General features: G+C 39.1%; 1 protein-coding gene across 1 annotated transcript in view; it reads left to right on the top strand.

Moving 5' to 3' along the window:
* LOC144045044 (SH3 and cysteine-rich domain-containing protein 2-like) overlaps positions 1-12,944 on the top strand; it is a 29,692-nt gene extending 16,748 nt beyond the window's left edge. Inside the window, exons 4-11 of the mRNA XM_077559846.1 lie at positions 856-940; positions 3,223-3,338; positions 4,274-4,343; positions 6,063-6,136; positions 6,514-6,605; positions 8,947-8,998; positions 10,519-10,659; positions 11,201-12,944. Coding sequence (XP_077415972.1) covers positions 856-940; positions 3,223-3,338; positions 4,274-4,343; positions 6,063-6,136; positions 6,514-6,605; positions 8,947-8,998; positions 10,519-10,659; positions 11,201-11,299 — 729 coding nt within the window. The 3' untranslated portion in view covers positions 11,300-12,944. The remainder of the gene's footprint in view (positions 1-855; positions 941-3,222; positions 3,339-4,273; positions 4,344-6,062; positions 6,137-6,513; positions 6,606-8,946; positions 8,999-10,518; positions 10,660-11,200) is intronic.
* Positions 12,945-13,579: the final 635 nt, after the last annotated feature.

Genomic DNA, 13,579 nt, shown 5'->3' with positions numbered 1-13,579 from the left:
TTTGTTAACAAGAGTATGAAAACCTAGAATTGTTTTACTGTACATTTAGAACAGATATAATATATATATTAATTGTGAGATAACTATTGAAGTCATGCGATTTATCGCCTGACGTGCCTAATTTTTAATAATCTTTTCTTTTTTCTTTTCTTTTTTTTTAAAGAAAAGATTATTAAAACAAAAAATAAAAATACAATTATTATTATTTTTTTTTTTTTTAAGAAAAAAAGTTTATTAAAAATTAGGGGCGTCAGGCGATTAATTTTTTTCGTAATTAATCGCATGACTGCCCTAGTTAACTCACGATTAATCACAAATTTTTATATATTTTCTAAATGTAATTTTTTTCTAGGTTTTCATACTCTTGTGAACAAAAGAGGATTTATTTTTTTTTTAACGAATATAAATAGTTCAAATGAATTTTTGACGTCTATAGCCGTCAATGGCAGTGAATGAGTTAAGAGCAACATGTATCTCCAAAAAGAATGAGGAGGCCGGCAAGTGGCAGGTACCAAACCTCAAATGTCTTGGCGGGAACAAAAGCAAAATGCTTGATTACCTCATGAGTGTGTTCTCTGTGCGTAATGTGACAGAGTGGCTCATTTGCAAGCTGGGGCGGCCACACTTATTTGCTTAATTCAGTGTGAAATGACAGCCTGGTGTTAGAAAGCTACATGTTGAAAGTCGCCGCTCCATCCGAATGAGATGTTCCTTCGCGCCAGTGTGTTTTCCATTCGATAGAATCTCCTCAAATGACTCGGTTGAAGTCTCTCGTAATGGCGGCGTGGTGGCCTTGAAGATGGCTCTAATGGAAGCTGAACAAAAATCATTACGCTCTGTGTTCTCCTCCATTAGTCGGGCGCCTTCAAGCGAAATTTCAGCTCACCGATGCTCGTCACTGAACAACTGGCCGTCGTCAAGGAAGTCCAGCCCAGTCAAGGTGAGTGTGTTGTTTGGAATTATTGAGTCTCCTGGGAAATTCCCATGAGAAGATAAGAGGTTTTCAGGCATCCATGCAAAATAATCCAATTTATTAAAAGCATGAAATTGCAGAACAGATTCATTTGTAAGTAGAAATTTATCCAATTTTTGATGTTTGGCTAAACAAGTCAAGTTGTTGAAGAGCAAAAGCATGAATGTGAGGGATAAATAATACTCATATACATAACCTTAACCAATCAGAAATTGACAAAAAGGCCCTTCCCCCATCCAAAAATGTGATGTTTAGCTACGTGCTTTAAATAAGGAAAAATAGAGCCATGTGGAAAACAAATGTAAAAATTGAAAGCAGTAAAATAATAATAACATTAATAATAATGAAGTTAAAATCAATGTGATTAATTAAGAGTATAATAGTGCAAAACTGATTTGTATTTTTAAGTCTTATTAACATGTGAATTAAGATATGTTATTTGAGAAATGGTCATAACGCTGTGATCTTAAGGAGGAAGTCAAAAAATGTCTTTACAATATTATGTTTAATGCATCCCCACTAGTCAAAGCACGGCATTCTGATGAATATTGTGTTTGTGGAATATGAATTAAGCAGAAAAAATCGACCTATCTCATGGGGCGGCCATTTTGCCACTTGCTGTCGCCTGAAAATGAAATCACAGTTCCTGAGGGTTCAGGTAATGACCAATCAAAGCACACCTGTTTTCAGGGTTTGGTCATGTGACATTCGAAAGCAGAGCCATTATGCTACGTTTACACCAAACGTGGGATGAGCCTTCTGCCTCGCTTATTAGGCTTATTATTTGCAAATGCTAATGCTAAACTAGTTTAGCTATGTGTTTGTTTTCAAAGTGGAGCAACAAGACGAATCAAGACAAAGTATCAACAAAGCTGGCCGCAAATGCCATATATCAGTACACAATGACGTTAAAAGCAGCTGACTTGTCCTTAAACAGGCCACCGTACTGTACGATAGGTCAACACATGGGTTCATATGTCGCTCCGAATCAAGCTTTAGCACTTCGTGCTGTCACTTCTTTTTAGTCTCCAAAAAGGGCCAAAATTAGCCTACATCATAGGAAGTCATGGAAATAGATAAAGAACTAAAACGTTTGAGACTCATACTGATGCCATCCTTCTCTGTGTTCAATATTAGAAAAAAGCCAAAGAAAAAGCAAAAGGCTCTGGGGATTCTTGTCAAGCTTTTATTTGACATTATCTGCGACGTCCTCACAGTGTCTAACTGCTTGTTGCTAGGCAGAATTCGTGGGACCCAATTATTAGCGCCCTTGGAGCTACAAAAAAACAAAACAAAAGAACACAGAAAAATGAATAATTAAAATAAATAAGTTTTTTCAAATTTGACAAACAAAATACTTCAATATATGTTAGATTCTACCAATACAATAATAATAAAAATCCTCAAATTTACTTTTAATAAAATATTTATAGAATAAATAGAATATTATATTATTATTATTATTATTATAGCATGTATCATTTAATTTGTATTTAAATATTTAATGTATGATATTTAATACACAATAAATACAAACAAATCATATTTAATTTGTTATTAAAATAATTTAATGCACCAGTTACGTTCTCTAGCAGCAACTAACGAGAGGGACAAATTGCGTCAAACAACCCCCCGCCAAAACAAAGAAAAAACATAGCTTTTGATATTATTTATGACTTCAAGTGTGTTATGGTTCCATGGTACCCTCCGCTAGATTTGGTAGGACAGTGTATTCCACTTGCCTCAATGCAAAATTGCTATTGCTAATGCTAGTGCTAATCTTCGGCTATTTGCTAAATTGGCTAAATTGGATTGTTGAAACACCTTACTCAGAACCAAAGTTGATTGATTTATTATTACCATGGTGCCATCTGCTGGGACATTGTCCCACTTGTCCCAACTGCTAAATATTCTATACAAATCTTCACCTTTTTGCTAAATTAGCTTGTTCACTTATAAAAACTCCTGATTTGGGAGCAGAACACAATTTTTGACAAAAAAAGAAATGTCACCACGAGACGGTCATGATGTGGGCCTGGAACTAAAACGTGCGCATAAATAAAAATGTGTGATGATTTGTCGTCATGTATTGATGCTTGCTTAACTTTTGGCTCTTCTCTCACATGCTTAAGTGGGTCACTCCAGCTAAATTTAGACTCCCTACCCCATTCTTCCCCCACGTTGACATGCAGGCATAATATTCCCAACATATTGTGTGTGTGTGTGTGTGTATGTGTGTGTGATTTCAGAGGCGGTGCGGGCACGCATGGACCCGGTCTACGCCGCCTTGCGCTACGGCACTTCGCTGGCGCAGATGAGCCGCTCCAGTTTCGGCAGCATGTCAGAGTCGCCCACGCGCAGTTTGGTACGAGCCGCGACCGTACTCATGAATGCACCCGTGTGTGCTGTGCGATTGAGATAAAGTGCAGCCATGCACCACCAAGGCTCCCAATTTTGTCTTCATAGTGAACCCCTGCTATACCGCGGTTGGGAGTTTACGGCACTGCTACCTTGGACATGACTCCAAGAGATTTAAGTGTATTTAGATAACTTTTTAGATAACTTTTAAGAGATATTTGAGTATGTTGGTGCATTTGGGTAACTTTCAGGGAGTATACCGGTAAATCATATAACTTAAAAATAATTGGTGACAATTATACACATATTTATGCTTTTTTTTTTTTTAAACAAACCGTGACATACAGGTCAATTCCGTGTACAAGTTGTGAAGCTTGTGAAATTACAAATTTATATGTCTTGATTTTGGCCATCTGATTAATTGGTCCGACATTCCTCATTTCTTACTTTACAAGATCATCTCGCGGGCTGTGTCCAACCCCTTTGTGGGCCTGACCTGGCCAGCGGGCCTTTTGTTTGACACCACTGACTTAAGAGAACAGGTAGATCTGTCGGCCATCTGATTGGCAGTTATGTTACGGCCCCCTCGACCTGTGTTCTAGAACCAGGTTGAAAGAAGTTCTGAGGAACGGCTCCATGATAACCGCACAGCCTCGAAAACGTTTACTAGAAAAGCAACCACACTGGATGGAACCAGGCTGCTTCGGGGCTTATATTTTTGGATTTTCATCTCCCTCGGGTGGGTCTGGGACACAATTAGATTTAGTTATATATTTATTTCATTTTTTTGTTCCCAACTCATGGCCATATGGTCTGGTCTTTGCCACTTTGCCAATGCGTCCATCTTTTAAGCTCATAAGTGAGCGTGAGTCGCTTCAGTTTTGCACGTCGTGCCATCAAAGGCCTCAATTAACATGTCACGTATGCTGTCGTTGATCAAAGGGTGAGGCGGGTGAGGAGAAGCAGGCGAGACAGTGCAGCATGGAGGAAGACATCCCTCCGGAGACGGGAGGTAATATCACTGGAATGTGTTTGTCTCTTGAATACATGCATGACATGTATTTACACATGTTAATGTGTGTTTACATGCCTGTATTTACCTTAGGCGCTCACACTCAGACTGATGGCCTAGCCCGACTCCTCTTCTCAAGTCACTCAGGGGCCATAAACCTTAAAGGCGCACATTAAGACGACATTATGTACAGTCATTACTAGGGATGCACCGAAATGAAAATTTTGGGCTAAAACCGAAAATGAAAAATGCTTGGCCGAAAACCGAAACGGTGAAAAAAAAATATGCCAATTTTTACTATCATTGCACTTATTATAATTAATGAAAATTATAATATTATTATAAAATATTTATTTATCACTGGCATCTTAACAAAGTACAAAATAAATTGAAATGTGCCCACACCGCAGACATTTTGGCTAATAGTCAAACATCAAATGAGGGTTGAGTATTTTCTGGCGGTGCAATTGTACTTCATAGTCAATGTAGTTTGCACAGGCAAGCACGGATGCGTGCGGCGGGACAAAGTGCGGCACACTTCAAATCGGCACATTCACATATCATCCAACGTTGAAAAATGAGTAAATAAATTTTTGTCGGCTTCGGGAACGGACTGCAAAGTCACACACAGCGCCCTGTACAGGTCTGTCGCCACCCGGAGATAGCGGTAAGTTTTTCTGTGTTTAAAACTGTTGATAGCAATAGTGCTAGCATTAGCTAATTTAGCACGGCCACCGGAATGCCGGTGAAAAAGTGCAACCATTCGAGTGGCTCTTATAAAAAATAAAAAGGGGGAAGGCGCTGCAAGAGAAAGAGTGGCTCACCTGTTCTCCAGTACATGGCAGTTCTGTCTTTTTTCGACCCGCTTAAATATTGTACACCAAGCGACGCCCCTCTCCTCCGATGTGCGCATTGACCCCGGGAGCTGCTGCGACTTTCTGGTGAAAAGCCAGCGAGAAGAAAAGGCGGACACTCACCCCCGCGTTCACTGTTTAATTCAAACAGACGCTTGCTTGCAGCGTTTTTTTGCTTGCGTAAACACAACTTATTTCATCCATATTCTTTCTGCTTTAATTTCATTTTGGGAAAATGGCAAAAATAGCAATTTTCAACCACCGAATATTTGGTGCATCACTAGTCATTACACTTCATAAACCCATTTTATTTCTTTGTTTTTTTCTTATTGTTTTTTTTAATATAGTGCTATTTTCCTTGACTAAAGACACATAACACAAACGTTTACGGTGTTTTGGGGATGTTGGAATGGATTTGTAACATTTTAAATTATTGTAATTACATGTAACACGTATCAATGTGTTAGTTTAAGGCCCCCAAGGAGGAAGAAATTATTGCACCCCCCCCCCCCCCACACACACACACCTTCCGATGTGTCTTTAAATAGAATAATTTGGCTATAAAATTTACATAAGTTTGCCTCTGCAGGGATGCTAACAGTCCTTGCACATTCTCTGACAATGAGAGCGCTGCTGCCACCTACTGTAGTGGATTTGCAATTACATTTGATCTAGTACGGCAAAAAATAAAAAAATCCCCTGGGGTCACATGCACCTCCCTACGTGCAAATATTTACACGTGACATTCATGCATTTGCTAATGTTACTGTGTATTTACATGTACATGCGCGTGTACAGTATTTGTATTCATGCGTTTACACACGTCAGAGTTTTCTGGCATGTGTTCACACGTTTTCCATTCCAGACTCTGTTGCCGCTGACACTGAGATGGAGAAGGATGAGGACGAGAGTGGCAGTCAAGCTGAGACGCCTGCTGAGGTGTGTGCACGTGTGTGCGCGTGTGTGCGCGTGTGTGTATGTGAGGCAATCATAGTTGATGGGTGGGAAAGCATATTTGCATGTAAATTTTTTTGCTTTTTTATTTTTTTTTTAAATATATATTTTTCTTTTTTTTCCTTTTTTCCCCTTTTTTTTTCCTTTTTGTGTGTGTGTGTTTTTTTTAGGGGACCCACCCCATGTTTTTTGTGGAAAAATAAAATTTGGGGGGAGGGTTGGCAGACTTTTTATGGATGAAATGTGTCTGCTGAATTTCCCATTAATATACATTTTGTTGCCCACTGAAACTTTTTTATCGACTGGTGTGCACACTTTTTTAATGTGTGTGTATCAGCTCACTTCCTGCTTCCGCTTTCCAGGTGCCCCCCAAACGCATCGAGGTGCACTCCATGCACACTTACGTGGCGCTCTACAGCTTTCTGCCTCAGGAACTCAATGACCTGGAACTTCAGTGAGTCAACACGCATCTTATTGTTTTGATTTAAAATGTCCCTCCTACTTCATCATGGCGTCTTCAGCGGACACGTTCAGCCCATCCGAGGACGACTAATTATGCACTCCAAACTCGTCAGCGTGCCCACGTAGTGGATGGAAGTAGTTGAAAGATATTGAGGTGTGGGGGCGTTCGCTGTGTTCAAATTGCTAGGCTGGATGAAATGGGCGGAGAATTTAGTCCAATTTTCAAAGCAAGGCGAACGATAAGGAAGGAAACAGGAAGGACGGTGTTGTAAAATGAGGCGTGCGTGGAATTGATTATTGACTATTGACTGTGTGTCACGGAAGGACGCTAGTGAGTGTAAAATTGATGCTTAACTTGATTCTAGGGCTGCAACTAATGATTATTTTAATAATTGATGAATCTGTCAATTATTTTGTCACTTAATCGATGAATTTGAGTTTTTTAAAAACGTGTTTTAATTTCCATGCCAGGATTCAAAAATGTTATTTCGAATGGACTGTTTTATTTGGATTCAGCACTAAGATAATTAATCTGCTTTCCTGTTGGACTACAGAAAGGTCTAAAAATGATAAATCGATTATCAAAATGATTATCGATTTGTTGTCGATTGTTGCTCGGTTGCACCTAAAAAGTTAAGAATTAAACACTTTGTGCACAGTGATTTCACGCTTTAATTCATTATGCTGCTCGTTCAGCTATGGCCACCAGGGGGTAGTATAATACAGACATACACTTACTACACATAGTGAAACAGACGAAGACCAGCAGTTTTTCACATAAGATAAAGAATGTCTTTGAATATTGTTATATGTTGTCTTCATGTGCTACTATCGTTTGTGTTGAAATTTAAGTTCTTTAAAGGTTTATAACTACAGATATACTGGTGCTTTTCCGTTAGCCTTGTCTATGCTGTTTCCAATTATGTGATAGCATTAAGCTAGCGGACTTTCTCAAGCCAAATTACTGTTTATGTGATTTGGTTAAATACACAAGGTGTAACTGTCTTTTATTTTAAACTCAAGTGAAAGAAGAGGCAGTAAGCATAGCTTATTTGAAGCCTCTTTTTTGAAGAATATTTCACGATCTGCTGCTTGTTAAGTTTGCTGGTACCATCCAAGCACTCACAACTGAAGGGGAAAAAAATCATCCTAGTGATGGCTCGTACCTCGGAAAACTTGTAAGATGAGGTACCACTGTAGTAAGTGGCGGTGTTTCATTGGCATGCAGAACAGGTCAGCTGCAGCCTTCCGTGTAAGCCGCTTTGAAGCCCCACGAGAGCGAGCTGCAAAAACACATTTCACACAGCACTGCAAAAGGAAGCCAACCACTTTGAACAGGGGAGGAGACATTATACTTTTTTTTCCACATTTAAAAGCAGTTCCCCTATTGTGTTAATCATGCTGTATGTCTTAGACGAGCTTTCAACATTTCTGATACCTCGAGTATCATGAATTACAGAAAAATATTCACTTCATTTTTCTTTGAATTTCTCGTTCTCTTTTTTTAACATAAGTTTATGTGTAGAAAAAATTGCAGGTTTTTGTTTTGTTTTGCTTTTTTTGTGTATATAAAGGAATAAGGTGGTCACCACTGCCCAGTTAGATGCAGTAATATTAGGTGGTTCAATATATGTTCAAATGCGGTCAATTTCATATTTTTCCTAAATTTATATTATTGGTGTGCCCCCACGTGGTCTGTTACTTTTACGCAGTTTTGACCAGCTGAAATCGTTAAATAGCTTGAGAACAAACCTATTAACATTCTTGCAAACACAAACAAACTCATGCAGAATCTGCTGTCGGCCACTGTACACACCCAAGCACTCACACACAGACTGAGTGACATCACACAGCATCCGACTAGGCCCCGCCTCTTAAACAAACACTGCGCATTTTATGCTTGCAATTGTGGTGTTTAAAATATGTTTGAAAATGTGTTTAAATAAGTTTAAATGTTTAGATTGTGGGAGGGTGAAACCTTAAATATATATATATATATATATATATATATATATATATACACATATATATATATTAATTGTGGATTTTCTACTGGCAGGTGGTTTTGGAATGTATTTAACATTTAACATTGGTTCACTGTATGTCCTTTAAAGCTTATTCAGGTATCAGTATCAGTTTTCTATTATTTAGTGCTTCACTTTTTGTGCTAAATCTCATGGGTATTTCAGCCTCCTTTGTCGAAGCTAAGAATTTTTTCTTTTTTTTTTTGCACTTGACTTTTTTGTCCTACTTTTATGTGCCTATCACAAATCCCACTTTTCATTCGTGTCTCTCCTGTTCTCATTATCCTTCTTTTGCCTTATCGTTCCCAGCCCTGGTGATCGGGTGCAAGTCACAGACGACTCCAACGAAGAGTGGTGGAAGGTGGGTGATGAGACATCATTTTCGTGTGTGTAGGAGTGTGTGTGTGTGTGTTCGTGCCGGGTATATGATAGCAGGTGTTTAAATCAAGCGCACCTGCTCTGACACAAATGGAGTCATTTCCCCAGAAGATTAGTCTAAAAAGAGTGTTTAAAAAAACAAAAACAACTGTGATTCGAATGTGTAAGTGTGTGCACATCCAAGACGCACGCAAGCAACTGCATTTTCAATCAGCTCTGATTGTTGTTCGCACGTGCACATGATGTACACTGAACTCCGCCCTCACGAGCTGTGAAATATGTGATGAAAAAAAGATACGGTGTGAAATATGGATGCACGGAATGTTTCAGCTGTTTATGCAAATGTATTGAAAACAGTATCTCAGCTGTTTATGCAAATGTATGAAAACAGTTTCAGTGATTATCGCCACTGAAACTGTGCCAACAGACATATGCACAGAAACAAAATTTAAAAAACTTGTTATCAACAAAAGGAAATACAAATAATCTGTCTAATATCATTTTTTCTGATTTTGTGATTCCCTATTAGGTGATCATTAAAGTACAATGCCTCCGTAAAGTCTACAATAACACAGATTTATTACAAAGCCCACATCCATACATTTGTTTTGCCATGTACGATCAACAGATGTGACGACAGATGTCTTTTGATACTTAAACGTCATTTTGCTTTGTTTGCGTAACCAAATTTGTTACAATAAACCATGAAAAACATTGTGCTTTTTTTTGAGTGGCATCTATTTTTGGGGCTGTCTCTATTGTTTGTGGACTTTTGAGATTGTTGACTTCAGTTGTAATCTGTCATGGCTGTTAGCGTCTCCAAGCTAGCTAGGCAAATAAGTTTTGCTTAAATTACGATTCGGATTTGAGTGAGAATGAATCATAGCGTATTGTCATGTGTGCTAGTGTCACTAGTCACAGAAATGTTTGAGTGGCAACTACGAAGGCCGACACCTGGAAGTGTTTTTGCATGTATGGGAATGTTTAGCTGGCTAATGAGCATTACATTAAGCTGTTAGCATACAGTCAATAAAGCCCATTTAGGCAGTGTATCAACGTGTTTGCCGTTACTTCGCTGTTGGCATCTGACGGCGTCCTAGCACGAAGGGAGTTTTTAAACTTGAACACTGGAACGAAGAGACAAACCGTCCTAGGTTAGCTTAGCGCATGCTAGTACAACAGACACGACACGGATTTATTTGACCAAAAGCGCAAAAAAAACATCCTAGGTTCTGCCGGAGGTTAAAGTAAGTTATTCTAAACTTAAAAGGAAAATCTGTTGTCCATCCCTGATCCCCATTATGTATATTGTGTATCATGCAGTCAGAAATGATAAAATATATATTTTTAAATGGGCAGAATTTTTATAAAAATACACCAACTGTTGGATGTCCACCTTAAAGCAGTTGGCAATGTCGACATGTTGCACAAATAAAAAGTAAATTGTTTCTCAGCACTATTGAATGACTCATAGCTTAATTCTGTTGTTTCGACCTCCCCCAGGGCAAGAGCGGTGACAGGGTGGGCTTTTTCCCGGCCAACTTTGTGCAGCGGGTGCGTCCCGGCGAGAGAGTGTGGCGCGTCATCCAGGCAACATCCGCCGGTAGCTGGGAGAGAGGACACATGGTGGTCAAGGAGGCGCAGGTAGCCACCCCACAAGCTCCACTTTATGTTGTATTTTACGAGCCCCCCTTGTGTCATTGTAACCACGGCAACCGAGTGACGACATTCTCAACCACTGTGTCCTGAGCTGCACCCGCGCACACACTCACACAGTTGACAAATGACAATACAAACATTCTATTCTGTTACTATATTGTCAGCTCTTTAAAGTTTGCAGTTTTATAACTAGTTGGTCTGAAGTTTTCTTTTTTGGAATGGAATTTTAAAAATGAAAAAAAAAAAAAAGATTCTCCAACACTTCATGAGCGTAGTGTGGGTATTGAGACTGGGCCAGAGCCGTATATAGAGAGAGTTTGGCCAACTCTGCAAGGTAACAACATGGCGTCCATATATCATGGGACCAGCAGTTGACCACAGCGTGATTGGTCAACTCCTGGTCACATGACATGTGGACGCCATCTTGTTACCCTGCTGAAGCCGAGTTGGGTAAACTCTCTCTATATATGGCTCTGGACTGGGCCTTTGAGTTGTGAGGTAGTCCTAATGAATTGTCTTTTGTCAGATCTGCGTGGGCAAGCGTGAGGACGGCGACATCTTGGTGAAGCTGAGCAGCGGCAAGAAGCGAGGCCTGGTGCCCGCTCACTCCATCGAAGAGATTTAAGCGCCGTTGACGTCGCCCCTCCCGTCTTTTTCTTCTTCTTCTTCTTCTTTCTGCACTGAACAGATGAAGTGGACCATAAAAAAACAAGTCTCATCACTGTACATCTTAACGCATAACAAAATGGACTCTCGTTTGTTTACATTTGGGCGACACGCTTTCTTCTTCCTTCTGGCTTTGCCGTGTTTCATCTCCCACATGAAAGAAAATGTTTAAGATGGAGAAGGCTGAAATGTGGTGCGTACAGGATTATGGGAGGCTGAACGGAAATTGGGGGGTTGGTTACAGTTCCCCACAGTTGGCAAAATTACACACACGCACACAAAAAAATTGTTGCCTTAAGGGCACTATTCAATTCTAATTGGATGCAGTAAATGCTTTTCTTTTGTGTAAACACAACAGAACCATTAGAAGTATGTAAAAAAAAAAAAGAATACAATAAATGAAAGGTGGATTGGATTATTAAATGAACAAAATAATACAGATGTAACACAGCAAACCATAAGAGCTTAGTGCAACATAATTTTGTTAAAAATGTATTTTTAACAAATGGCAACATCAATTTCATTATGTAGTTTTGATGCTATAAAAACATCAATGGCATCTGTTTTTGTTCCATCCGAAGAGTGCAACGAGTACACAAGCAATCGTTCTGCAAATCAAATGAAAGAGAACAGCAATCCAATCAGAGCCAGGCTTATTTACATATTGAATATTAATGAGAAATTCCCGCTGAAGATGCCGGAGGCTTTTGACTGACCTGAATATTAAAGAAAAGCACCCTGCGCATTCCCATTTCAAATTTTCTTGCAAACCTGATCAAATCAAACATTAAAATTGTGATAAATGGGACCTTTAAAAACGTAAGCATGAAATCAAAATGTACTGAACGTAAAAGTTGAATACAAGTGATCTGTACTTAGCTAGTCATTCGTTAACATAAAGTGAGCCCACGTACCACAATGGTAGCACACATTGATCCTGGCTAGTTATTCTCAAAGTGTGGTACTCATACCAGGGCTCCCTCTGGTGGTAGGCAAAAGAATTGCTGCTGAAGTACAGTTTACTTGTATTTAACTTAATTATATCATTTTGTTAAAAAAGTTTTTCTTTTAAGACATTATTTCGTAACAACTTTGATTATTGAATGTACATTTAAATTATTATTGAAGTTTTTGTCTACCTATATTGAAGCACAATGTTAATGTTCAATCAGTGCATATTGCAGTTCAATAACAGTAAATGTACTTTTTTAGGAATAACACCTGTCTTGTTTTTGATGACCATCTAGGCCTACTACACTTCTGCAACTTAATGTTTGTCATGAAAGCGCTACATGGAAAGGTTGCATTTTAAACCACTTTTCTCGACAGATGGGCGACGCTAAATTGCAAAGCTTTTATTGCTGTTCAACATCAAACCTTGACAATCACTTTGATGATTCACCATGAACAAAAAAAAAAGGAGGCACGAGGGACCGTTCCTTGAATTTGTGCAACTTTTATTATTCTAGTAATACTGTCAATTTATTGTGTATTCCATTATAGTCTTTTTCTTTATTTTTTTTCATTAGACTAACAGAGGCATCTGATGTCTAATAAAGCCAATTGAAAAAAAAAAACAATTAAAAAGGGGAGGTAAAGAAAGACCTGCGAGGAAGTTGTTTCATTTTAGTCTCATTTCCATGCAAAGGATGTTAGGGCGCGCAGACATTTGTATGAGCTGAAGCAAACGAGTGAGGAGGAACGTCCTGTGTGTGTGTTGAAGCGTACGGTCAGACGGCGTGCGTGTGCGCGGACCCCGTGAGTCACCGCCGATCCAAAGTCACCTCCCGCTCGGCTTCCTGTCGTCTGGCTTTCATGCGGGAACGAGGCCGGTCCCCCGTAAAGGACACCTCGCTTGCGTCCACTGCATGGGGCCGCCGCAGAGTCAAAGCCGACATCCTTTCATCTTGAGCGTATAGCTTAGCTAGCTTCTTCCAACTTTTACATGTTGATTGTTTTATTCCATTGTACTGTGAAGACATGAACACAACTGGATTTAGTCCACACGTGTTAACAACACTAGCTTTCTAAACACCAATGTTTTGTCATTTGTTCTCCACATCTCTCAATAAAATGTCTTTTGGAATTTTTGTCCCGTCTCTTTATAGTTGGTCCCGGAAGGACAAAAACAAAGTAACAAAAAATAATGACTAAATGAATATTGTCATTATCTTTTTACAATAAGCAAATCAAAAATAATGATTTGTGACGCTATTCTAAATGTCATCTCCTTTTTCAC

Source organism: Vanacampus margaritifer, chromosome 2, assembly GCF_051991255.1.
Source record: "Vanacampus margaritifer isolate UIUO_Vmar chromosome 2, RoL_Vmar_1.0, whole genome shotgun sequence".
Classification (NCBI taxonomy): Eukaryota; Metazoa; Chordata; class Actinopteri; order Syngnathiformes; family Syngnathidae; genus Vanacampus; species Vanacampus margaritifer.
Note: the sequence above shows the minus strand (reverse complement) of the source record. Positions and strands in the feature narration are given on the sequence as shown.